The 24,607-nt window shown below is 50.5% G+C and overlaps 2 protein-coding genes across 3 annotated transcripts in view; both read left to right on the top strand.

Annotated features, from left to right (window-relative positions):
* The window catches only part of tm7sf2 (transmembrane 7 superfamily member 2), a 32,187-nt gene extending 28,299 nt beyond the window's left edge, over nt 1-3,888 (top strand). For both annotated transcript variants that reach the window (XM_060855797.1, XM_060855796.1), the window contains one exon: nt 3,613-3,888. In XM_060855797.1, the coding sequence (XP_060711780.1) occupies nt 3,613-3,671 (59 nt within the window). In that variant the 3' untranslated portion in view covers nt 3,672-3,888. The remainder of the gene's footprint in view (nt 1-3,612) is intronic.
* A 2,119-nt stretch (nt 3,889-6,007) lies between these two features.
* On the top strand, nt 6,008-17,199 carry mrpl49 (mitochondrial ribosomal protein L49). The gene is made up of 4 exons (XM_060855719.1): nt 6,008-6,152; nt 9,345-9,504; nt 12,867-12,991; nt 15,758-17,199. Exons 1-4 carry the CDS (start codon nt 6,024-6,026, stop codon nt 15,902-15,904), a joined length of 561 nt encoding a protein of 186 aa, XP_060711702.1. The 5' UTR covers nt 6,008-6,023; the 3' UTR covers nt 15,905-17,199.
* The last annotated feature ends 7,408 nt before the right edge of the window (nt 17,200-24,607 follow it).

Here is a 24,607-nt window from a genome sequence, read left to right as displayed (position 1 = left end):
TAAATGGGAAATGTTACCTGAATACACAATCCCACAGCTAATGAGCAGACGGCTTTTCATTCCAGCTGGTGCACGTTAAGACTTTTTGATTTCAAGTGAACATAAATCCAGTCATGTTTGGGTCAATTCCCAAATCCATTCATCTCTTTATCCATTCTATCTTGAATTTTGTTACATGTTAGTGGCTCAGTGGTTAGCACTGCTGCCTCACAGCGCCAGGGACCCAGGTTCAATCCTACCCTTGGGCGACTGTGTGGAGTTTGCGCGTTCTCCCCAGTGTCAGCTTGAGGTTTCCTCTGGGTGCTCCGGTTTCCTCCCACCATCCGAGGGTTAGGTTAGGATGGATTGGCCATGGGAAATTGCCCCTTAGAGTCCAGGAATGTGTAGGCGAGGTGGATTATCTATGGGAAATGAAGGGTCCCAGGCATAGGGTAGGGGGCTGGATCTGGGTTGGATGCCCTTTTGGAGGGGCGGTGTGGACTTGAGGGGCTGAATGGCCTGCTCCTACACTGTAGAGATTCTATGATTTAATGACTGACTTTGTAAGTGTATTCCACAACTCTCCTTAAGAGTTAAACTCCGTATTTTCAGGCTAAATCGTGCTCACTTGGATTTGAGTGTTAGTGTGTTTTGAGAAGATTTGTAGCTCAGGTTGACGTTCTGCATGTAGGTTTGCTCGCTGAGCTGGAAGGTTCATTTCCAGACGTTTCGTCACCCTGCTAAGGTAACATCTTCAGTGGGCCTCCAGGTGAAGCACTATTGATAATTCTTGCTTTCCGTTTATTGGTTTCTTTGGGTTGGTGATGTCATTTCCTGTGTTGACATCATTTTCTGTGGTGATGTTATTTCCTGTTCTTTTTCTCAGGGGCTGTTAGATGGGGTACTGAGTGTACTGACCTTGACGTATTAAATAATCTCACTGAATCGGATATTAGAACAAGGAATATACTTGGAGAGCTATCGGACTGTGGCGTTCTCCTTTCCCAGAAAGCACTAGAGGCTGAGTTGGACGGATTTTTGCTAGTCCCCAGGGTTGTGGTGGGGACGGACAGGAGAGTGGCGCGGTGGTACTGTCACTGGGCTGGTAATCCAAGGAGAGGGGTTCAAATCCCACTGTGGCTGAAGTTTCAGTTAGACAAAAATCTGGAATTGAAGATGGATATTATTGTTATATAAATAAAATAATGTCCTTTAGGGAAGGAAATCTGTTGTACGGCTGTACACGTGACTCCAGGCTCACTGAAATGTAAGTGGGCAAGTAGGGAGGATGATAATGCTGGTTTAGACAGGGATGCCTCTGTCCTAATGTATTAAAATAACCCTTTTGCTAATAATGTTATTTTTAGATCTTCCTTCTCCAGACCCTCTGCCTTGTTGGCACAGGGTGACTAGTTATAAAGGTCCCTGACTTAAGTCCCAGCTTCCAGCACCTCCCGAAGTGCTTGAGATGCTTTTCTTTTTAACCACAGAGCAAGGACAGTTGCTTCTATCCAAACATTCTCGCACTCGAAACTGTTCAGCCAATCACGTTGTTGTTGGCAGGAGGTTGCTAACTGGTAACTGGTCCACAGACCAATCAGCCGCTTGTTTCTGGCCACACTCCCATTTGCGCACAGTCCCCAGCTCCCCTCACTAAGTTCTTCACTGCTGCTTGAACAAGTAGCTGTGTAAACAGCGCTTCCATTGAGGGTCCGATCACTCGCTTTTCAAAAAGCACCACAAATCACTGACTTTTTAACCAGTTCTTTTTTCCCCCCTTTTTAGTCCACAGTTCAGAACACACACACACACAAAAAAAGTCTTTACACTTGTAACAGAATACAGTCGACGTCTAAGTGAGCTGCTGTATTGAGCGTGTAGTAGAAAAGTTGTCTTGGATACAGGGGTTTTGCTAAAATGTTGAAAATAATAAATGCATTGGAGAGAAATATCCAGAATGTTTCTGTTATTGTTCCTGTTGGATCTAACACAGATGGTACAGCAGTGGTGTGGTAGCTACAATGCTGACAGGCAGATAATGTAGATCTGCAACTGCTCTTAGCAACCCCAGTAGCACATGATCGTCACTGGACCCACCCTTACATCCATCAATGCTGCCAGTGGATCCCCCTACTGATGCCCCAGCTCTATTACAACTGGTCCACCTTATATTAAAGGCACCACAACAGAAGCCCTAGCTCATACTGACCTCACTAGAGCCACAGAAACAGAGCCTTCGGTCCACTCATCCATCCTGACCAGATATCCTAAATTAGTCTAGTCCCATTTGCCAGCCCATATCCCTCCAAACCCTTCCTATTCATATACTCATCCAGAATTCTGGGACACCCGCACCAACCAACCCAACCGCCCTGTGGCTGAACACTTTAACTCCCCCTCTCACTCCGTCAAGAACATGCTGGTCCTTGGCCTCCTCCATCACCAGACCATAGCAATACGATGCCTGGAGGATGAGTGCCCCATCTTCCGCCAGGGAACCCTCCAACCACAAGGGATGAATGCAGATTTCTCCAGCTTCCTCATTTCCCCATCCCCCATCTTATCTCAGTCCCAACCCTCAGACTCAGCACCACCCTCTTGACCTGCAATCTTCTTCCTGACCTCTCCACCCCCACCCCCTCTCTGGCCTATCACCCTCACCTTAACCTCCTTCCACCTATCGCGTTCCCAACGCCCCCTCTCCCAAATCACTCCTCCCTACCTTTTATCTTAGCCTGCTTGGCACACCCTCCTTATTCCTGAAGAAGGGCTCATGCCCGAAACATCGAATCTCCTGTTCCTTGGACGCTGCCTGACCTCCTGCACTTTTCCAGCAACACATTTTCAGCTCTGATCTCCAGCATCTGCGGTCCTCACTTTCTCCTAATTGTACCAGCCTCCACCACTTCCTCTGGCAGCTCATTCCATACACGCACCACCCTCTGTGTGGAAAAAGTTGCCACTTAGGTCTCTTTTATATCTTTCCCCTCTCACCTTAACCCTCTAGTTCTGGACTCCCCTCGGCTACTCATCCTATCCACACCCCTCATGATTATAGAGGTTTATACAGAGTCACCCCCTCAGCCTCCGACACTCCAGGGAAAACAGCCCCAGCCTGTACAGCCTCTCCCTGTAGCTCCAACCCTCCAACCCTGGCAACATCCTTGTCAATCTTTCCTGAACCCTTTCAAGTTTCGGAACGATATTATGAGACCAGAATGGAATGCAGTATTCCGAAAGGGGCCTAACCAATGTCCTGTACAGCTGCAACACGACCTCCCAACTCCGATACTCAACGCACTGACCAATAAAGGCCTTCTTTACTATCCTAACTGCGACTGCACTGAATTCCACCACCAGTTATGTCACCACTAGACCCTGACTATCTACAATATTAGGAGAAAGTGAGGACTGCAGATGCTGGAGATCAGAGCTGAAACTGTGTTGCTGGAAAAGCGCAGCAGGTCAGGCAGCATCCAAGGAGCAGGAGAATCGACGTTTCGGGCATGAGCCCTTCAGGAATCAATATTACCCCTGATTCACCTTATTGGCAGTAAAATGTAACTGACATTAATGGACTTGCAACTGGGAATACTATTACAGACCTTGTCATTGGATTTCTTTTTCCAATAGCAATGCAGTTGTGTTGCTATAAGCAATTATGTCAGCCCTACTCCACCCAGCGAGTGTAATCTGGACTGTCACTGGTACTGCCTTCACTAGTGACCCACAAAGACAGCAAATCCACCAGAACACCACCGCCTTCAAGTCACTCTCCGAGCCACTCGCCACCCCGACTTGGAAATATATCGCCCTTCCTCCACTGTCGTTGGAATCAAAATCCTGGAATTCTCTCCCTAATGGTGGACTGCAGCGGTTCAAGAAGGCAGCTCACCAGCACCTCAAGGTCAACTAGGGACCGGTATTAAACGCTGGGCCCCAGCCAGTGATGCCCACCTCCAACAAATAAAAATGACCCCACCACACTCAGATGTTGTCATTCACTTCCTCATGGCAAAGGTGTTGCCAATGATCGATTGACGTTGACTCTGTACTGGTACCAACCTCACTATCTATCGCACTACCACTGATGTCAGCACTACACCCTCTCACTCATGCTACCATCAACACCGGGACCTCTCACTGGCACTGACCTCACTACTGAAGCCTCTCACTGGCACTGAGATAACCACTGGATTGTCTCATGGACACAACTCACCGAGGGGGACACTTGCTGGAACTAACCCCACTAGTGAATCCTGTCACAGGTACTAACCCACCACTAGCCCATCTCACTGGCACTGGCACTGCCATCATCATTGTGTCGTCTTACTGGCACTCAATCACCACTGGATTCCCTAATTAGCACTCTGTCATTTGCTCTCCCCTGGATCCCTTCACTGACACTCAGTCTCCACTGGATCGCTTCACTGACACATACCCACCACTAGTTCCTCCCACTGGCACCCTCCTGTCACTGGATCTGTTCACCAGAACTCACTCACTGCCTGATCACTGGCACTCACTGACCACTGGATGCTCTAACTGGCACTGTGACCACTGGATCTCCTCACTGGCACTCACTCTCCTGGATTCTCCCACAGACACTCACTCTCCCCGGAATCCCCTTAATGGCACTCACTATGGCCTGGACCCCCTCACGGGCACTCTACTAGTTCCCCTCAATCTTCCTGGATCCCCTCACTGGAGGACACTCTTCCCTGGATTCCCTCACTGGCACTCAATCTCTGCTGGATCCACCCACTGACACTCACTCCCATGCCTCTTCCCACTGGCATTCATGCTCCTCTGGATGCCCTCACTGGCACTCTTCCCTGGATTCCCTTACTGGGACTCACTGTCCCTAGGATCCCCTCACTGGCATTCACTATCCCCTGGATCCCCTCAATGGCATTCACTCTCCCCTGGATCCCCTCACTGGCACTCCCTCTCCCCCGGATCCTCCCACTGGCATTCACTCTCCCCTGGATCCCCTCAATGGCATTCACTCTCCACTGGATCCCCTCACTGGCATTCACTCTCCACTGGATCCCCTCACTGGCACTCACTCTCCCCTGGATCCTCCCAATGCATTCACTCTCCCTGGATCCCCTCACTGGCACTTGCTCTCCCCTGGATCCTCCCACTGGCACTCACTCTCCCCTGGATCCCCTCAATGGCATTCACTCTCCCCTAGATCCTCCCACTGGCACTCACCCTCCCCTGGATCCCCTCAATGGCATTCACTCTCCCCTGGATCCTCCCACTGGCACTCACTCTCCCCGGATCCTCCCACTGGCATTCACTCTCCCCTGGATCCTCCCACTGGTACTCACTCTCCCCTGGATCCCCTCAATGGCATTCACTCTCCCCTAGATCCTCCCACTGGCACTCACCCTCCACTGGATCCCCTCAATGGCATTCACTCTCCCCTGGATCCCCTCACTGGCACTCACCCTCCCCTGGATCCTCCCACTGGCACTCACTCTCCCCTGGATCCCCTCAATGGCATTCACTCTCCCCTAGATCCTCCCACTGGCACTCACCCTCCCCTGGATCCCCTCAATGGCATTCACTCTCCCCTGGATCCTCCCACTGGCACTCACTCTCCCCTGGATCCTCCCACTGGCATTCACTCTTCCCTGGATCCTCCCACTGGTACTCACTCTCCCCTGGATCCCCTCAATGGCATTCACTCTCCCCTAGATCCTCCCACTGGCACTCACCCTCCACTGGATCCCCTCAATGGCATTCACTCTCCCCTGGATCCCCTCACTGGCACTCACCCTCCCCTGGATCCTCCCACTGGCATTCACTCTCCCCTGGATCCCCTCAATGGCATTCACTCTCCCCTAGATCCTCCCACTGGCACTCACTCTCCCCTGGATCCCCTCACTGGCACTCACTCTCCCCTGGATCCTCCCACTGGCATTCACTCTCCCCTGGATCCTCCCACTGGCATTCACTCTCCCCCGGATCCTCTGGGTGGCGCTGTTGGCCACCTGGTGGAACCGCGCGTGCGCAGAGCTTGACGGCGGGTGGTTATGAGCATGCGCGGTCGCCTCTTTCCCCCGCGAGTCCGGGCCATGGCCGCCGCCGCCGCCGCTGTTGTTGTTGTTGTGGGGCGCCGCTTGCTCCGTGCCCCCGGCTGCAGGCGCCTGCCCCTCCTCCAGGTACCGCCCTCCCTGAGCCCGACCGACTCAAATACAATACGTACGGCCCCTGGTGAGGGGTGGGGGAGATGATGCGGGTGTGTGGGCCGGAAGGCGGGCTCTCCGCTGGGTCAGTGCGGAGGCTGCAGTACCCAGAGCAACCAGCGGGGGGCAGTGTGTCAGTGGAGGAGACCACTTGGGGGGGGGGGGGGTGATGGTGGGAATGCACAGGGAGAGTCCACGGGGGGGGGGGAGGGGGGTGGGGGGTGATGGTGGGAATGCACTGGGAGAGTCCACTGGGGGAGGGGGGGGTGATGGTGGGAATGCACTGGGAGAGTCCACTGGGGGGGGGGGAGATGGTGGGAATGCACAAGGAGAGTCCACTGGGGGAGGGGGTGATGGTGGGAATGCACTGGGAGAGTCCACTGGGGGTGGGGGGGTGATGGTGGGAATGCACTGGGAGAGTCCACTGGGGGAGGGGGAGATGGTGGGAATGCACTGGGAGAGTCCACTGGGGGAGGGGGGGGTGATGGTGGGAATGCACTGGGAGAGTCCACTGGGGGAGGGGGGTGATGGTGGGAATGCACTGGGGGAGTCCACTGGGGGAGGGGTGGAGATGGTGGGAATGCACTGGGAGAGTCCACTGGGAGAGGGGGGGGGTGATGGTGGGAATGTACTGGGGGAGGGGGGGTGATGGTGGGAATGTACTGGGGGAGGGGGGGTGATGGGAATGTACTGGGGGAGGGGGGGTGATGGTGAGAATGCACTGGGGGAGGGGGGGTGATGGGAATGTACTGGGGGAGGGGGGGTGATGGTGGGAATGTACTGGGGGAGGGGGGGTGATGGGAATGTACTGGGGGAGGGGGGGTGATGGTGGGAATGTACTGGGGGAGGGGGGTGATGGTGGGAATGTACTGGGGGAGGGGGGGTGATGGGAATGTACTGGGGGAGGGGGGGTGATGGTGGGAATGTACTGGGGGAGGGGGGGTGATGGTGGGAATGTACTGGGGGAGGGGGGTGATGGTGGGAATGTACTGGGGGAGGGGGGGTGATGGGAATGTACTGGGGGAGGGGGGGTGATGGTGAGAATGCACTGGGGGAGGGGGGGTGATGGGAATGTACTGGGGGAGGGGGGGTGATGGTGGGAATGTACTGGGGGAGGGGGGTGATGGTGGGAATGTACTGGGGGAGGGGGGGTGATGGTGGGAATGTACTGGGGGAGGGGGGTGATGGTGGGAATGTACTGGGGGAGTCTATTTGAGGGGGGAGGGGCGTAATGGCAGGAATCCAGTGGGAGTGGGAGACGTCACAGCAGGAATCCACTGGGGGAGAGGGGGGTGACATCGGGAATCCACTGGGGGAGAGGGGGGTGACATCGGGAATCCACTGGGGGAGAGGGGGGTGACATCGGGAATCCACTGGGGGAGAGGGGGGTGACATCGGGAATCCACTGGGGGAGTCCACAGGGGGAAGGTGGGTGTTTGGCAGGAATCCACTGGGGGGAGGGAGTGGCTGACAGCAGGAATCCACTGGGGGAGGGAGTGGCTGACAGCAGGAATCCACTGGGGGAGGGAGTGGCTGACAGCAGGAATCCACTGGGGGAGGGAGTGGCTGACAGCAGGAATCCACTGGGGGGGAGGGAGTGGCTGACAGCAGGAATCCACTGGGGGGAGGGAGTGGCTGACAGCAGGAATCCACTGGGGGGAGGGAGTGGCTGACAGCAGGAATCCACTGGGGGGAGGGAGTGGCTGACAGCAGGAATCCACTGGGGGGAGGGAGTGGCTGACAGCAGGAATTCACTGGAGGAGGGGGTGATGGCAGGTGTCCACTGGGAGTGGGGGTGGCAGTGGGATTCCATTGGGGTGATCCACAAAGGCGGGGCGGTGATGGCGGGAGTCCACTGAGAGCGGGGTTGATAGTGGGGGTCCACTGTGGTGGGGGGTGGGTGGCGCTGACGGCAGGCGTCCACTGGGGGATGGGGTTGACAGCTGGAATTCACTGGGGGAGGGGGTGATGGTGGGAGACCACTGGGGACTGTGTTGCCAGCAGGTGTCCACTGGGATGGTATTGCCAGTGAACATCCATTGGAGATGGTGGTGCCAGTGGGATTGTAGTGCTAGTTAATGTCCACTGAAAATGCTTGTGTCAATTAATGTCCACTATGGGTGGTGACAGTGGGCACCCACTGAGGATGGCGGTGCCAGTGGGAGGCCATTGGGGATGGCAGTGCTACTGGGAGTCCATTAGGGGTAATGGTGCCACTGGGCACCTACTAGGGATGAAGTTCCTGTTGGTGTCCACTAGGGATTGCTCTATCAGTAAATATCCACAGAAAATGGCATTGCCAGTGAATGTCCCTGGGAATGGTAGTCTGTTGGGCATGGTGCCAGTGAATGTCCCTGGGAACAGTGATACCAGTCGGTGTCCATGTGGTGTGTTGAAGTCAACATCTGTCAACTGGAGAGAGCCATGCCAGTGCTAATAGGAGTTCACTGGGGCGTGGCAGTGTCAGCTGGATATAGTGCCAGTATATAGGGCGGCACGGTGGCTCAGTGGTTAGCACTGCTACCTCACAGAGTCAGGGACCTGAGTTCAATTCCCGCCTCGGGCAGCTGTCTGTGTGGAGTTTGCACGTTCTCCCCGTGTCTGCGTGGGGTTCCTCCGGGTGCTCCGGTTTCCTCCCACAGTCCAAAGATGTGCAGGTTAGGGTGGATTGGCCGTGCTAAATTGTCCCATAGTGCCCAGGGATGTGCAGGTTAGGGTGGATTGGCCGTGCTAAATTGTCCCATAGTGCCCAGGGATGTGCAGGTTAGGGTGGATTGGCCGTGCTAAATTGTCCCATAGTGCCCAGGGATGTGCAGGTTAGGGTGGATTGGCCGTGCTAAATTGTCCCATAGTGCCCAGGGATATGCAGGTTAGGGTGGATTGGCCATGCTAAATTGTCCCATAGTGCCCAGGGATGTGCAGGCGAGGTGGGTTAGCCGAGGGAAATTCAAGGTTACGGGAAGAGTTTGGGAGCGTGGGTCTGGGTAGGATGCTGTTTGGAGGGTCAGCATGGACTTGGTGGGCTGATCGGCCTCTTTCCACACTGTAGGGATTCTATGAATCTATGAAATGGGTAGAAATGCTGTTATTTTCCAATATACACTGGTGGCGCAAGCTCTGTAACATTCGTCCTTTAACGCTGAGTGTGATATTTTTGCTCTTTCCTAGAACTACACCAATTCTCCAAGTTCCGATCCTAAATATCCAGGAATTATAGAGTCAACAGAGGAGTTTCAGTTTGTGGAGCGATTGATTCCACCGACCACAGTACCTGTTCCTCCGAAACATGATCGCTACCCCACGCCATCAGGATGGTGCCCACCTCGAGGTCCATATTATTGATAGGTTATCCATTTTGCCAATTTCTCTGCATTACAACCTTTTTTTTTACAATGACAACTAGTCATTTCTACGCTATGCACTGTTTTTATTCTTTGTAAATGTCCTATATTGAAATTAAACGGCATTGTGTTCATCCCATCAACTCCCGAAACCCTAATTTGCTTCAATACTATCCCTTGTTGACCTTTCTGTTTCAAGTATCCTGTATGTATCCTCTGCTTTGGCCTGTCCTCTGTTGCCTCACTCACTATTCTGGACTCGCCTGTTTAAATTCCTCTGCGTCTCCCTCTTTGAAACCTTGTTGATTGTCAATAGCTCTGCCTCCTTGTCCACTATCTCTTTTGTAAAGTCGTAGAGCTATACAGCATAGAAATGTACCCTTTGGTCCAACTTATCCACGCTGACCAGATATCCTGAATTAATCTAGTCCCATTTGCCAGTATTGAACACACATCTATCTAAACCCTCCCTATTCATGTCCCCATCCAGATGCCTTTTAAATGTTGTCATTGTACCAGCCTCCACCACTTCCTCTGGCAGCTCATTCCATACACACATCACCCTCTGTATGAAAAAGTTTCCCCTAGGTCTCTTTTAAATCTTTTCCTCATCATCTTAAACGTGTGCCCTATAGTTTTGGACTTCACACTCTGGGTGTAGTGAATACTCTTGCCCATTTACCCTATCCATGCCCCACATGATTTTATAAACCTTTATAAGGTCAGCCCTCAGCCTCCGACATTCCAGGGAAAACAGCCCCAGCCTGTTCAGCCTCCCCCAATCGCTCGAATCCTCCAACCTTAGCAACTGCTTTGTGAATCTTTTCTGAACCCTTTCAAGTTTCACAACATCTTTTCCTATGGTAGGGAGACCAGAATTGAATGCAGTATTCCAAAAGTGGTCTAACCGATGTCTTGTACAACATGACCTCCCAACACCAATACTCAGTGCACTGACCAAAAAAGGCAGGCGTACCAAACCCCTGCTTCGCTAGAATAGAATAGAAGATGTTTTATTGTGACCTGTACTCAAGTACAGGAGTACATTCCTGAAGAAGGGCTCATGCCCGAAACGTCGATTCTCCTGCTCCTTGGATGCTGCCTGACCTGCTGCGCTTTTCCAGCAACACATTTTCAGTACATTGAAAAGTTTACAATGTCACCTCACATGGTCCCGTCTTGGGGACAGATGACCAAGGTACAAACCCTAGGCACTGTCCCGTCTACCTTTAACCCCACTTTCAAGGAACTTTGACCCTGCACTCCAAGGTCTCCAAAACATTGTCATTATCTATAAAAGTCCTGCTCTGATTTGCCCCAATGTTTTCTGCATTGGAGTCTGTATGAAACTGCTCACTGTTTCCTCCTTGTGTAGGTCATAGCCTTTTCAATCTCTAGCTTGGTGTTCCCTAACTATGACCACGATTTAGCCCAGTGTCTCTTTTTACTCCTTTAGCCATCTGATACAGAGAGGTTTGACCCTTCACCTCGATTTTTCAGTCTGCCACTTGCCCCACCAAAAAGTAACAAATGATTGCCTTTGAAATAATGCTGATGGTGGCGGGGGGGGGAAGGAAGGTCAGCACTTCTGGGAGACTTTGACGTCTAATCCAGCCCACTGTCTTTGAGAGACAGCTTGGAGTTAGAAGAAAAAGCAAACTTTCCGGGATGATTTCTGACATGGAGCAAGCTTTCCAGGACAGATTCCAGCATCTGCACTGATTTATGTTTGGGAGTTGGACACACCACTGTTCTGATGTTCTGATCCCTTAGTCTGAACTATCAACACCCTTTCTCTCCCAGCACCCCAACCCGCTACTATAGCAGAAATACTGCCCCCTCCACCTGTGTTCACTGTCACTATCTCACCATTCCACCCCTCTCCCAACCAAAACCCTCCCCACACCTTTATCTGCAGCTCCCCTAACCCACCTCCGTTTCTGAAGAAAGGTTACATCCGAAACGTTGACTTCTCCACCTCCTGACGCTGCCTGCCTTGCTGTGTTCCCCCAGCCTCCTGCCTGTCCCTCCTGATGCTGCCTGCCTTGCTGTGTTCCCCCAGCCTCCTGCCTGTCCCTCCTGATGCTGCCTGCCTTGCTGTGTTCCCCCAGCCTCCTGCCTGTCCCTCCTGATGCTGCCTGCCTTGCTGTGTTCCCCCAGCCTCCTGCCTGTCCCTCCTGATGCTGTCTGCCTTGCTGTGTTCCCCCAGCCTCCTGCCTGTCCCTCCTGATGCTGCCTGCCTTGCTGTGTTCCCCCAGCCTCCTGCCTGTCCCTCCTGACGCTGCCTGCCTTGCTGTGTTCCCCCAGCCTCCTGCCTGTCCCTCCTGATGCTGCCTGCCTTGCTGTGTTCCCCCAGCCTCCTACCTGTCCCTCCTGATGCTGCCTGCCTTGCTATGCTCCCCCAGCCTCCTGCCTGTCCCTCCTGATGCTGCCTGCCTTGCTGTGCTCCCCCAGCCTCCTGCCTGTCCCTCCTGATGCTGCCTGCCTTGCTGTGTTCCCCCAACCTCCTCCCTGTCCCTCCTGATGCTGCCTGCCTTACTGTGTTCCCCCAGCCTCCTGCTGGTTTACCCTCCACACATCTTGCCAGCTCCTGATGAAGAGTCATTGCTGTGGAACGACAACCAACATTGTGAAAGACCCCCCTCTCCTACCCCAATCACAATCTCTTCCAACAGGCAGAAGATATAAAAGCTCAAACATACCTGTTTCTTCCCTGCTGTTATTAGGCTTTCTGAATGGACCGCTCAGAGTTCAAATCGGATGTTGATCTTGTTGTTTGTAACACTTCCTTTGCAACCTTCACTTTGTATTCCTCGCCCTGCTCAATCACCCTGTGATCTTTGTGTTTTGTACAGTATGATGTGCCTGTACTGCATCTAAAACAAAACTTTTCACTGTACCTCGGTGCATGTGATAACAATAAATCAAATCATCTTGACTCGAAAAGTTAGCTCTCTCTCTCTCTCTGTCCACGGATGCTGCCTGCCCCACTGAGATTTCCAGCACTTTCTGTTTGCAGTCCAGATTCCAGCATCTGCAGTAATTTGCTCCTCCATTCTGGAATAAGAGTCATTCCTATCTCAATTCTTTGGTTAGAAAGGCTGATGCCCGAAACCTCAATTCTCCTTCTCCTTGGACGCTGCCTGACCTGCTGCGCTTTTCCAGCAACACATTTTCAGCTCTGATCTCCAGCATCTGCAGTCCTCACTTTCTCCTTGTTGTCAGAGACATGTCTGGCTCACTAATGTTCCCCTGGGTAGGAAATTCTATATCAGCAAAGCTCACTAAACATTTTGTGATTACTTCTGGTAAAGAATACTTTGATTTATGCTTTAATGTTTTTCAACAGATCCACCCCCTGACTTGCCGTACATGATCCGGCGTTCCAGGATGCACAATCTCCCCGTTTATACAGACATCACTCACGGCAACAGGAAGATGACTGTCATTCGGAAAATAGAGGGTGATATTTGGGTATGTGACATTGTGAAAGTAACCTCGTAACATGGGGCAATTTAGCACGGCCAATCCACCCTAACCTGCACATCCCTGGGCACTATGGGACAATTTTGCATGGCCAACCCACCCTAACCTGCACATCCCTGGGCACTATTGGACAATTTAGCACGGCCAATCCTCCCTAACCTGCACATCCCTGGGCACTATTGGACAATTTAGCACGGCCAATCCTCCCTAACCTGCACATCCCTGGGCACTATTGGACAATTTAGCACGGCCAATCCACCCTAACCTGCACATCCCTGGGCACTATGGGACAATTTAGCACGGCCAATCTTCCCTAACCTGCACATCCCTGGGCACTATGGAACAATTTAGCACGGCCAATCCACCCTAATCTGCACATCCCTGGGCACTATGGGACAATTTAGCACGGCCAATCTTCCCTAACCTGCACATCCCTGGGCACTATGGGACAATTTAGCACGGCCAATCCACCCTAACCTGCACGTCCCTGGGCACTATGGAACAATTTAGCACGGCCAATCCACCCTAACCTGCACATCCCTGGGCACTATGGAACAATTTAGCACGGCCAATCCACCCTAACCTGCACATCCCTGGGCACTATGGGACAATTTAGCACGGCCAATCCACCCTAACCTGCACATCCCTGGACACTATGGGACAATTTAGCACGGCCAATCCACCCTAACCTGCACATCCCTGGGCACTATGGGACAATTTAGCACAGCCAATCCACCCTAACCTGCACATCCCTGGGCACTATGGGACAATTTAGCACGGCCAATCCACCCTAACCTGCACATCCCTGGGCACTATGGGACAATTTAGCATGGCCAATCCACCCTAACCTGCACATCCCTGGGCACTATGGGGCAATTTAGCACGGCCAATCCACCCTAACCTGCACATCTCTGGACACTATGGGGCAATTTAGCACGGCCAATCCACCCTAACCTGCACATCCCTGGGCACTATTGGACAATTTAGCACGGCCAATCCTCCCTAACCTGCACATCCCTGGGCACTATTGGACAATTTAGCACGGCCAATCCACCCTAACCTGCACATCCCTGGGCACTATGGGACAATTTAGCACGGCCAATCCACCCTAACCTGCACATCCCTGGGCACTATGGGACAATTAACATGGCCAATCCTCCCTAACCTGCACATCCCTGGGCACTATTGGACAATTTAGCACGGCCAATCCACCCTAACCTGCACATCTCTGGACACTATGGGGCAATTTAGCACGGCCAATCCACCCTAACCTGCACATCCCTGGGCACTATGGGACAATTAACATGGCCAATCCACCCTAACCTGCACATCCCTGGGCACTATGGGACAATTTAGCATGGCCAATCCTCATTTTATTGAGGAATTTTTCCTCGTGAGATAACGCTTCCCTTGCATTTACATTGCACTGCGCTCAGTGTCTCTTTATCCTTTTGCATCAGCTTTACTCCGGCTTGCTTGAAGCTTGCTGTTCCACGGTTTTGTTTTGTCTGCGAACTTTGAGATCATTCTTTTTATGCTCTTAGCCAAAAGGCACATGCATGTGAAGAAAAGGGATTGTGATACAGGTCTTTGGTGCTCATCGTCAGATATATTTTGCCTGCTTGAGAGGCATCCATCTGTGGAATTCGTCACTCAGGCATCGTTTTCTAACTCGAGTGTTTTAGAACGAAGGAATCCTAGGGGCGCACAGCATTGTTCCTTGAAATTGGAGTCACAGGTGGACAGGGTGGGGAAGAAGGCTTTTGGTGTGCTAGCTTTCATCGGTAAGTGTAGGGGTTGGGACATCTTGTTGCAGTTGTACAAGATGTTGGTGAGGCCACACTTGGAGTTCTGGATGCCCTAATCTAGAAAGGATATTATTAAACATGAAAAAGTGGAGAGAAGATTTACTAGGATGCTATTTGGTCTGGAAGGGTTGAGTTATAAGGGAAGGCTGGGACTTGTTTCCCAAGAGCATAGGAGACGGGGGTGGGTGGTGACCTTATAGGGGTTTATAAAATCATGAGAGGTATCGATAAGGTAAATAGCCAGCAGCTTTTCCCTGTGATAGGGTGTCTGAAACTGGAGGGCGTAGGTTTAAGGAGAGAGGGGAGACACTCAAAAGAGTAATTTTTTCACACAGAGGGTGGTGAGTGTCTGGAACGGGGCTGCCAGCGATAGTGGTGGAAGCGAGTACAGTCATATCATTTAAGAGATACTTAGGTACATGAATGGGATAGGCACGGAAGGATATGGACCAAACACAGGCGAATGAGACTAGCTTAATGATAAAAACGGGGCAACATTGACAAGTTGGGCCGAAGGGCCTGTTTCCATGCTGCAGACTTCTAACACTGTTGGTAAACAGAACACTGTATTGGTTTCTGCTGTTGATTAAATTAGTTACTAATTCTTGAAAGCGAGAGATAGAAATATATGCACTATAAAAATCAAAATAACAGCAAAGCAATACTTCAGAAACCCACATATCTGTTTGCAGCTTGTGACAGATGGCAGAGGAGTTAAATGTTGGCAGAGGAGTTGATAATAACGGGAAGCTCCCACCTATCTCAGGTTATTTAATAGTGTACAAATCGGAATAACTTAGTTGAGCCTGGCCTACCTGTTCAAAACAATTTTGATGGGATTAGCCCTTCTTTTTGCAGGGTTTACTATAGCTGTTCCTCTCAGTGCATGGCTAGGTGGGTCGGGAGTCTTCATTTTTAACCCGTGGTGCTCTTCTGCCTCCTTCAGGTGCTCGAGAAGGACATGAAGAAATTCCTTGAACAAACCACGGGCAAGACTCCCCTCACGCAAGTTAATGAGGTCGCAATGAGCATCCGGGTCAAAGGTTATTTTGACAAGGAACTGAAATCCTGGCTGATGGAGAAGGGCTTCTAAGTCTGTGACTGTGTTCGCTGCCTGTGCCCGAAAATGTGATTCTGTTCACTAGAAGGAGCCATTGTTTCTAAAATAAAAAAAACTACCCGTACCATTGTTAGGCCCAGATTGTGATAAAATGCAGAGCAGTCCATTAAATTAATTGTTTCAGCCACCTCCCCAGAAATTCATTTTCTTTTACTCTGAAAGGAATCTACTGAAGTCAACTGATCGTTGAGAATGACCAACACCTGCAGCCGTCCAAACTGCACCCTACCTTGATTTTAAACAGTACGGTTGCTGGATCATAATCCTGGAACCCGGTTTCTTGGCAGCCCTGCTGATTGGACTGTGGCGGTTGAAGAAGACAGCACACCAAAACCTTCTCCAGTGGGTGTGATGACAGAGGCTACGCCCTGTTGGTGACATCCCCACGCTGTGAACAGACATTAGATTTGGAAAAAAACCCACGCAACACCAGCCCAGGCAAACTAGTCAAGATTGAAGTGGACGTGGTTAAATTATCGGAATTGTCAGTGTGTGGGTTTGGAATTGGTTTAATTCCTCTTGTTCAGACTGGAAGGATACGACGAGTGAATGCGGGGAACTTGTGTGATGATGCTGGGCCTCGATAAGTTGTTAGGTGGGCCACTTAGCCGTAGTCGTAGAGTCATGCCGCATAGAAACAGGCCCTTCATACCAACTCGTCTGTACCAATCAGGTTTCCTGAACTGAACCAGCCCCGTTTGCCTGCGTTACAGTGGGAAGCTGGCTCTGCATAGCAAGATACAGGTCTGTTACGCGTGCCTCCTAAACATGGACATCCCGTACAGAAGTGAGTGCTGGATCACACAGAGCAGGGTCTGAGGGGAGAGTAAAGTCTTCCCATTCTGCTTACCATATTCTGAGAGCAAATGGTAAGCTCAGCTGCTGAGTTCAATTACACTTTCTCAAACACTGATTCCACGTGTGGCTTCTCTATCTGCAGCAGCGACGACAACTTGTGTTTCTCTGGCTCTTTACTGTACCGACCTTGTTATCACTGTGCTTGGCTGCAAGCTTGTAATATAACTGAAGCAAGGACCTCTTTCTCCTAAAGTGATCTCCATCCTTACTTTCAGTGGAGGGGGGAAAGCTCCATCGCAGCTAGTGTTGATTACCACAGCAGCTATTTCGTTTCGGGCCTTTAGGACTGACCGTGATCCTGCCCATAACTCGCAATTATGATATTTTTATTAGTTCAAGGAGTTGAGGCCATTCGCAGTATCTTTGCTTTTGTCCCAGTTAGACTAAGATTAAACCGGAGATATCCTTAATTTGCGTGGATCGTCTTCACCCCGTCTTTGCCACTAGAGTTTCTGGAGAAGCCTCCAGAAGAGAATTCAGAGTAAGTTATTAATCCTGAATAGAGCAGCGGGAAATATGTTTATGAAAAATCATTTACAAATGGAATGTTCGTAGAATCCGCACAGTGTGGGAGCAGGCCATTCAGCCCATTGAGTCCACACTGACCGTCTGAAGAGCATCCCACCCTGTACCCCTGCATTTCCCATAACTAACCCACCTAATCTGCACATCCCTGGACACTATGGGGTAATTTAGCACGGTCAATCCACCCTAACCTGCACATCCCTGGGCGCTATGGGACAGAGGGTTCAGAAGAGATTCACCAGGATGTTGCCAGGAATGATAGAGGGCTTGGGTTATAAGGAGAGGCTGGGATGCTTTTTATTGGAGCATCAGAAGTTGAGGGTTGACCTTATGGAGGTTTATAAAATCATGAAGGGCATAGATAAGGTGAATGACAGCTGTCATTTCCCTAACTTGGGGCGGCACGGTGGTTAGCACTGCTGCCTCACAGCACCGGGGACCCGGGTTCGATTCCAGCCTCGGGCAACAGTCTGTGTGGAGTTTGCACATTGTCTGCGTGGGGTTTCCTCCGGGTGCTCTAGTTTCCTCCCACAGTCCAAAGATGTGCAAGTCGGGTGAATTGGCCATGCTAAATTGTCCGTAGTGTTGGATCCATTAGTCAGAGGGAAATGGGTCTGGGTAGCTTCCTGTTCGGAGGATCAGTGTGGACTTGTTGGGCTGAAGGGCTTGTTTCCACACTGTAGGGGATCTAATCTAAACTAATCTCACCTGCCTGCTCCTGGCCCGTATCCCTCCAAATATTTCTGATTCATACACTTATCCAAATGTCTTTTAAATGTAACCTGCATCTACCACTTCTTCTGGCAGCTCATTCCACACATAAACCACTCAGTGTGTAAAAAGGGAGCTCCTCACGTCTTTTTCAATTTTTTTCTCCTATTACCTTTGGGTTTTGGAATCTCCCACCTTAGGGAAATGACAGCTGCCATTCACCTTATCCATGCCCCTCATGATTTTATAAACCACCATAAGGTCACCCCTCAACGTCCTACGCTCCAGTGAAAAGCATCCCAGCCCACACAGCCTCTCCTTATCACCCAAGCCCTCCACCATTCCTGGCAACATCCTGGTGAATCTCTTCTGAACCCCCTTCAGCTCAACAATATCCTTCTAGTGACAGGGCGACTAGAACTGGTCACAGTATGTAATACAGCAGTAGCTGAAGACTGAACCCATTCACCTTCATGGAGTGACCCTGTTTAAGTCGCACCTTACAATTTACCGCTGACGTTGCTATTAACACCGCTGAGACAAATTGCCAACTGGAAACCAGGCATTTAAGGATATGAGAAGAGAAAGAAAAAAAATTAAACTGCTGAATAAATGTTGCCTCTGCCCCAGCGAAGGTCAGTGCAAGCTGGAAGAACAGCACCTCATTTTCCACTTGGGCACCCTGCAGCCTTCAGTATGTCAAGTTCGATACCTTCAGGGCTTGAGCTCTCCCATGTCCTTACCCCCAACCCCGACACACCAGGCCTTGTTATCACATGGTCTGCTACTACAACCCATTACTAGCCACTAACAATCACCATTAGTAACTATTCACCCTCCTATCCAGATCGTTATCCACTTCTTTGTCTGTCCAACTGTTCTAGTCTCTCTTTGGGCTCCCATCCCACCTACCATTTATTCCTTACCCCTTCCCTTCACCCTTTCTTCTGCTTAGAAACCAACGTTTTCCTAGTGGATGTGGAGGCACTGGAACGGGTGCAGAGGAGGTTTACCAGGATGTTGCCTGGTATGGTGGGAAGATCGTATGAGGAAAGGCTGAGGCACTTGGGGCTGTTTTCATTGGAGAAAAGAAGGTTTAGGGGTGACTTGATAGAGGGGTACAAGACGATTAGGGGTTTAGATAGGGTTGACCATAAGAACCTTTTTCCACGTATGGAGTCAGCTATTGTGAGGGGACATAGCTTTAAATTAAGGGGTGGTGGCATAGGACAGATGTTAGGGGTAGATTCTTTACTCAGCGAGTCGTGAGTTCATGGAATGCCCTGCCAGTAACAGTGGTGGACTCTCCCTCTTTATGGGCATTTAAACGGGCATTGGATAGGCATATGGAGGATAGTGGGCTAGTGTAGGTTAGGTGGGCTTGGGTCGGTGCAACATCAAGGGCCGAAGGGCCTGTACTGCGCTGTATTTTTCTATGTTTCTATGTTAGTTACCTTAGGTTCTGAGGAAGGGTCACCAGACCTGAAACGTTAACTCTGGTTTCTCTCCACAAATGCTGTCAGACCCGCTGAGCTTTTGCAGAAATTTCTATTTTTGTCTCTTCTTGGGGAATATAATAGTTGTCTTTGATTCAGGCGTGAAGTAATGGTCTGAAGTATCCTGAAATGATGTCGAATGTTGAAACTTTGCTGTTTATCAAACTGAGCTCTGAATGGCAAACCTACATTCCACTCTGTGAATCGTGTCTGGTAAAGCCATGTTCGGTGTTTCCGTTAGGTAGAGGGCAGCTACACCTGCTACTATTGCCATTCCACCATATATAAGCAGCGGCAGAAAAGGTACATAATCCCCGGTCTCCTCTACATTGGGGAGACTGGGCCCCTCCTAGCAGAGCGCTTTAGGGAATATCTCCGGGACACCCACACCAATCAACCACACCGCCCCGTGGCCCAACACTTCAACTCCCCCTCCCACTCTGCCGAGGACATGGAGGTCCTGGGCCTCCTTCACCGCCGCTCCTTCACCACCAGACGCCTGGAGGAAGAACGCCTCATCTTCCGCCTCGGAACACTTCAACCCCAGGACATCAATGTGGACTTCAACAGTTTCCTCATTTCCCCTTCCCCCACCTCATCCTAGTTCCAAACTTCCAGCTCAGCACTGTCCCCATGACTTGTCCGGACTTGTCCGACCTGCCTAGCTCCTTTTCCACCTATCCACTCCACCCTCTCCTCCCTGACCCATCACCTTCATCCCCTCCCCCACTCATCTATTGTACTCTATGCTACTTTCTCCCCACCCCCACCCTCCTCTAGCTTATCTCTCCACGCTTCAGGCTCGCTGCCTTTATTCCTGATGAAGGGCTTTTGCCCGAAACGTCGATTTCGCTGCATTTTGGATGCTGCCTGAACCGCTGTGCTCTTCCAGCACCACTGATCCAGAATCTGGTTTCCAGCATCTGCAGTCATTGTTATCCAACCTTACAGTGAGTGCTACCGTGGATCCAATCCAGACCATCGTAGTCACAAGTTCCACTGCTGTCTGTCTGCGTGTGGAAAGAAACAGAGTGAGTCAGAAACAACCCCTTAAAATCGAAGGGGCTGGGGTGGATTTTCCCTGAAAACTCCCGTAACATCAGGGAACGCGGTGATTGTGACACACACATACTCGCGCATAAGAAGAACGTGGAAAGGAACAAAATGTCGAGGAAGTCCAGAACTAGAGGTCACAGTCTATGAATACGCTGTAAGGAGAGACACGTAGATACCAGGCGGGACAGATCACCAACACCGTATTGAAGATGCACTGAATATGTGACCCAACGAGGCGACAAAACATCTGCAAAACACGCACACCAGCTCTGCAAACGAATCTCCGACCACAAGGGATGAGGAAGAATTGCTTCCCTCGGAGAGATGTGAACCTGTGGAATTCTCACCCCCCAGAAGCTGTTGGGGCCGGTTCATTAGATATATACAAGAGGGCGGCAATCCTGCCTCACAGCGCCAGGTTCGATCCCCTGCTTGGGCGACTTGTCTCTGTGGAGTTTGCACGTTGTCCCTGTGTCTGCTTGGGTTTCCTCCCACACTCCAACAATGTACAAGTCAGGGTGGTTTGGCCATGTTAAATTGTCGCTTAAAAATGTGTTGCTGGAAAAGCACAGCAGGTCAGGCAGTATCAAAGGAACAGGAGAATCGACGTTTCGGGCATAATCCTGAAGAAGGGCTTATGCCCGAAACGTCGATTCTCCTGTTCCTTTGACGCTGCCTGACCTGCTGCGCTTTTCCAGCAACACATTTTTAAGCTCTGATCTCCAGCATCTGCAGTTCTCACTTTCTCGATGTTAAATTGTCCCGTAGTGCCCAGGGATGTGCAGGTTAGGGTGGATTGGCCGTGTTAAATTGTCCCATAGTGCCCAGGGATGTGCAGGTTAGGGTGGATTGACCGTGCTAAATTGTCCCATAGTGTCCAGGGATGTGCAGGTTAGGGTGGATTGACCCGTGCTAAATTATCCCATAGTGCCCAGGAATGTGCAGGTTCGGGTGGATTGGCTGTGGTAAATTGTCCCATAGTGCCCAGGGATGTGCAGGTTAGGGTGAATTGGCCGTGCTACATTGTCCCATAGTGCCCAGGGATGTGCAGGTTAGGGTGGATTGGCCCGTGCTAAATTGTCCCATAGTACCCAGGGATGTGCTGGTTAGGGTGGATTGGCCGTGCTAAATTGTCCCATAGTGCCTAGGGATGTGCAGGTTAGTGTGGATTGGCCGTGCTAAATTGTCCCATAGTGCCCAGGGATGTGCAGGTTAGGGTGGATTGGCCGTGCTGAATTGTCCCATAGTGTCCAGGGATGTGCAGGTTAGGGTGGATTGGCCGTGCTAAATTGTCCCATAGTGCCCAGGGATGTGCAGGTTAGGGTGGTTAGCCATGGGAAATGTGGGGTTACTGAGATTAGGGATGGGAATGGGTCTGGGTGGGATGCTCTTCGGAGGGTCAGTAGGGACTTGATGGGCTGAATGGCCTGTTTTCACACTGTAGGGATTCTGTGAAAATGTCAGGGGAGTCTAGAACACCCCGTCTATGAATAAGGAGTATGCAATTTGGATTGAGATGAGGAGCAAGTGAGGACTACAAAGGCTGGAGAGTCAGAGTTGAAATGTATGAGCTGGAAAAGCGTCACACATGAACCAAGAAGCAGGGGAATCAAAGTTTTCGACATAAGGCCTTCATCAGGACTGAGATGAGGGCGAATTTGTTCACTCGGGTGTTGTGAACCTGTGGAATTCTCTCCCATGTGGAACTGTTGGGGCCAGTTTGTTAGATATATTCAAGAGGAAGCTGGACAAAGCCAGCTGAGGGGATCAAGGGCTATGGAGAGAAAGTGGGAGTGAGATACTGAGAACGCACATTCCAGCGCAGTACAGGCCCTTCGGCCCTCGATGTTGCACTGACCTGTGGAACCAATCTGGAGCCTATCTAACCTACACTATTCCATTTTCATCTGTATGTTAATCCAATGACTATTTAAGTGCCCTTATAGTTGGTGAGTCTACTACTGTTGCAAGACAGTGCATTTCACACCCCTAATACTCTCTGAGTAAAGAAACTACATCTGTCCTATACCTATCATCCCTCAATGTAAAGCTATGTCCCCTCATGTTAGCCATCACCATCTGAGAAAAAAGGCTGTCACTGTCCACCCTATCTAACCCTATGATTATCTTATATGTCTCAGTTAGTCACCTGCTGAAAATGTGTTGCTGGTTAAAGCACAGCAGGTTAGGCAGCATCTCAGGAATAGGGAATTCGACGTTTCGAGCATAAGCCCTTCATCAGGAATGAAGTTAGTCACCTCTCAACCTTGCTCTCTCTGACGAAAACAGCCTCAAGTCCCTCAGTCTTTCCTCATAAGACCTTCCCTCCATGCCAGGCAATATCCTGGTAAATCTCCTTTGTACCCTTCACAGCTTCCACATCCTCCCTATAATGCGGTGATCAGAACTGTACGCAGTACTCCAAATGTGGCCACACCAGAGTTTAGTAGGATGTGCAGGTTAGGGCGGATTGGCCGTGCTAAATTGTCCCATAGCTGCCACTTGTCCTCATGGTTCCAAAACTCAGTCCCTCTACCAATAAAAGCTAACACACCACACGCCTTCTTAACAACCCTACCAACCTGGGAGGCAACTTTCAGGGATCTATGTACATGGACACCGAGATCTCTCTGCACAGCTACACTACCGAGAAAGACTCTTACCATGAGCCCAGTACTCTGCTTTCCTGTTGCTCCTTCCAAAGTGAACCACCTCACACTTCTTCGCATTCACCTCCACTTCCCACCTTGCAGCCCAGCTCTGCAGCTTATCTATGTCCCTGTGGAACCTACAACATCCTTCAGCACTATCCACAAATCTACCGACCTTAGTGTCATCTGCAAATTTACTAACCCAATCAGTCACGATCATATTGAATGGTGGTGTGGGCTCAAAGGGCCGAATGGCCTACCCTTGCACCTACTTTCTATGTCTCTCAAAAGAAAAGTTTCAAATATGAATGACTTGGAAATTCAAAATATTGACATTAATTCATGTGAATTTCAGCAAATCAATGTCCAGTTATTTCTTGTACGCTCATTTGGCAGAATTCTTGTAGGAATTTGGATTCAAATAGATATAGTTGAAGACACAGGTGCTCCTATAGGAAGGATGTTGTGAAACCTGAAAGGGTTCAGAAAAGATTTACAAGGATGTTGCCAGGGTCGGAGCTACAGGGAGAGGCTGAATAGACTTGGGACTGTTTTCCCTGGAAAAAGTGAGGACTGCAGATGCTGGGGATCAAACTCGAAGGGTGTGGTGCTGGAAAAGCACAGCAGGTCAGGCAGCATCCTTGTACGCTCATCCTTTCCAGCACCACGCCCTTCGAGTCCTCACCTTTTCCCTGGAACGTCAGAGGCTTAGGAGTGACCTTGTCGAGGTTTATAAAATTATGAGGGGCATGGATGGGGTAAATAGACAAGGTCTCTTCCCTGGGATGGGGGACTCCAGAACTAGACAGCATGGGTATAGAGTGAGAAGGGGAAAAATTTTAAAGGGACCTAAGGGCTAACATTTTCACACAGAGGGTGGTACGTGTATGGAATGAGCTGCCAGAGGAAGTGGTGGGGGCTGGTACAATGACAACATTTAAAAGGCATCTGGATGGGGACATGAACAGGAAGGATTTCGAGGGATATGGGCCAGGTGCTGGCAAATGGGACTCAATTAATTTGAGATATCTGGTTGGCATGGATGGGTTGGACCAAGGGGTTTGTTTCCGTGCTGTACATCTCTATGACGTTATGACTCCATGATCCTTCTGGATGAAGAATTCATTCATTTTGTAGGAAGAATCTGGATTTTTTTTTGAGAAATCAGGTTTGAGAGAGTTTAGGACTGTACTCTTGAGTCACTTCAGTTAATTTCAGTGATGGAACAAATTCTAATTGGGATAGAACGAATAGTAGTGGATAAATGTAGATCGATTCAGAAGAGTCACATGAATTTGTTAAGGAGAAAGTGCATCTCACTAACTTACTGGAGTTTGCTTTTGAAGAGGTAACAGCAGGTTGGCTCCGTGGTTAGCACT

The sequence above is a fragment of the Hemiscyllium ocellatum genome, chromosome 46, assembly GCF_020745735.1.
Source record: "Hemiscyllium ocellatum isolate sHemOce1 chromosome 46, sHemOce1.pat.X.cur, whole genome shotgun sequence".
NCBI classification, from domain to species: Eukaryota; Metazoa; Chordata; class Chondrichthyes; order Orectolobiformes; family Hemiscylliidae; genus Hemiscyllium; species Hemiscyllium ocellatum.
This window is presented reverse-complemented; position numbering and strand designations above follow the sequence as displayed.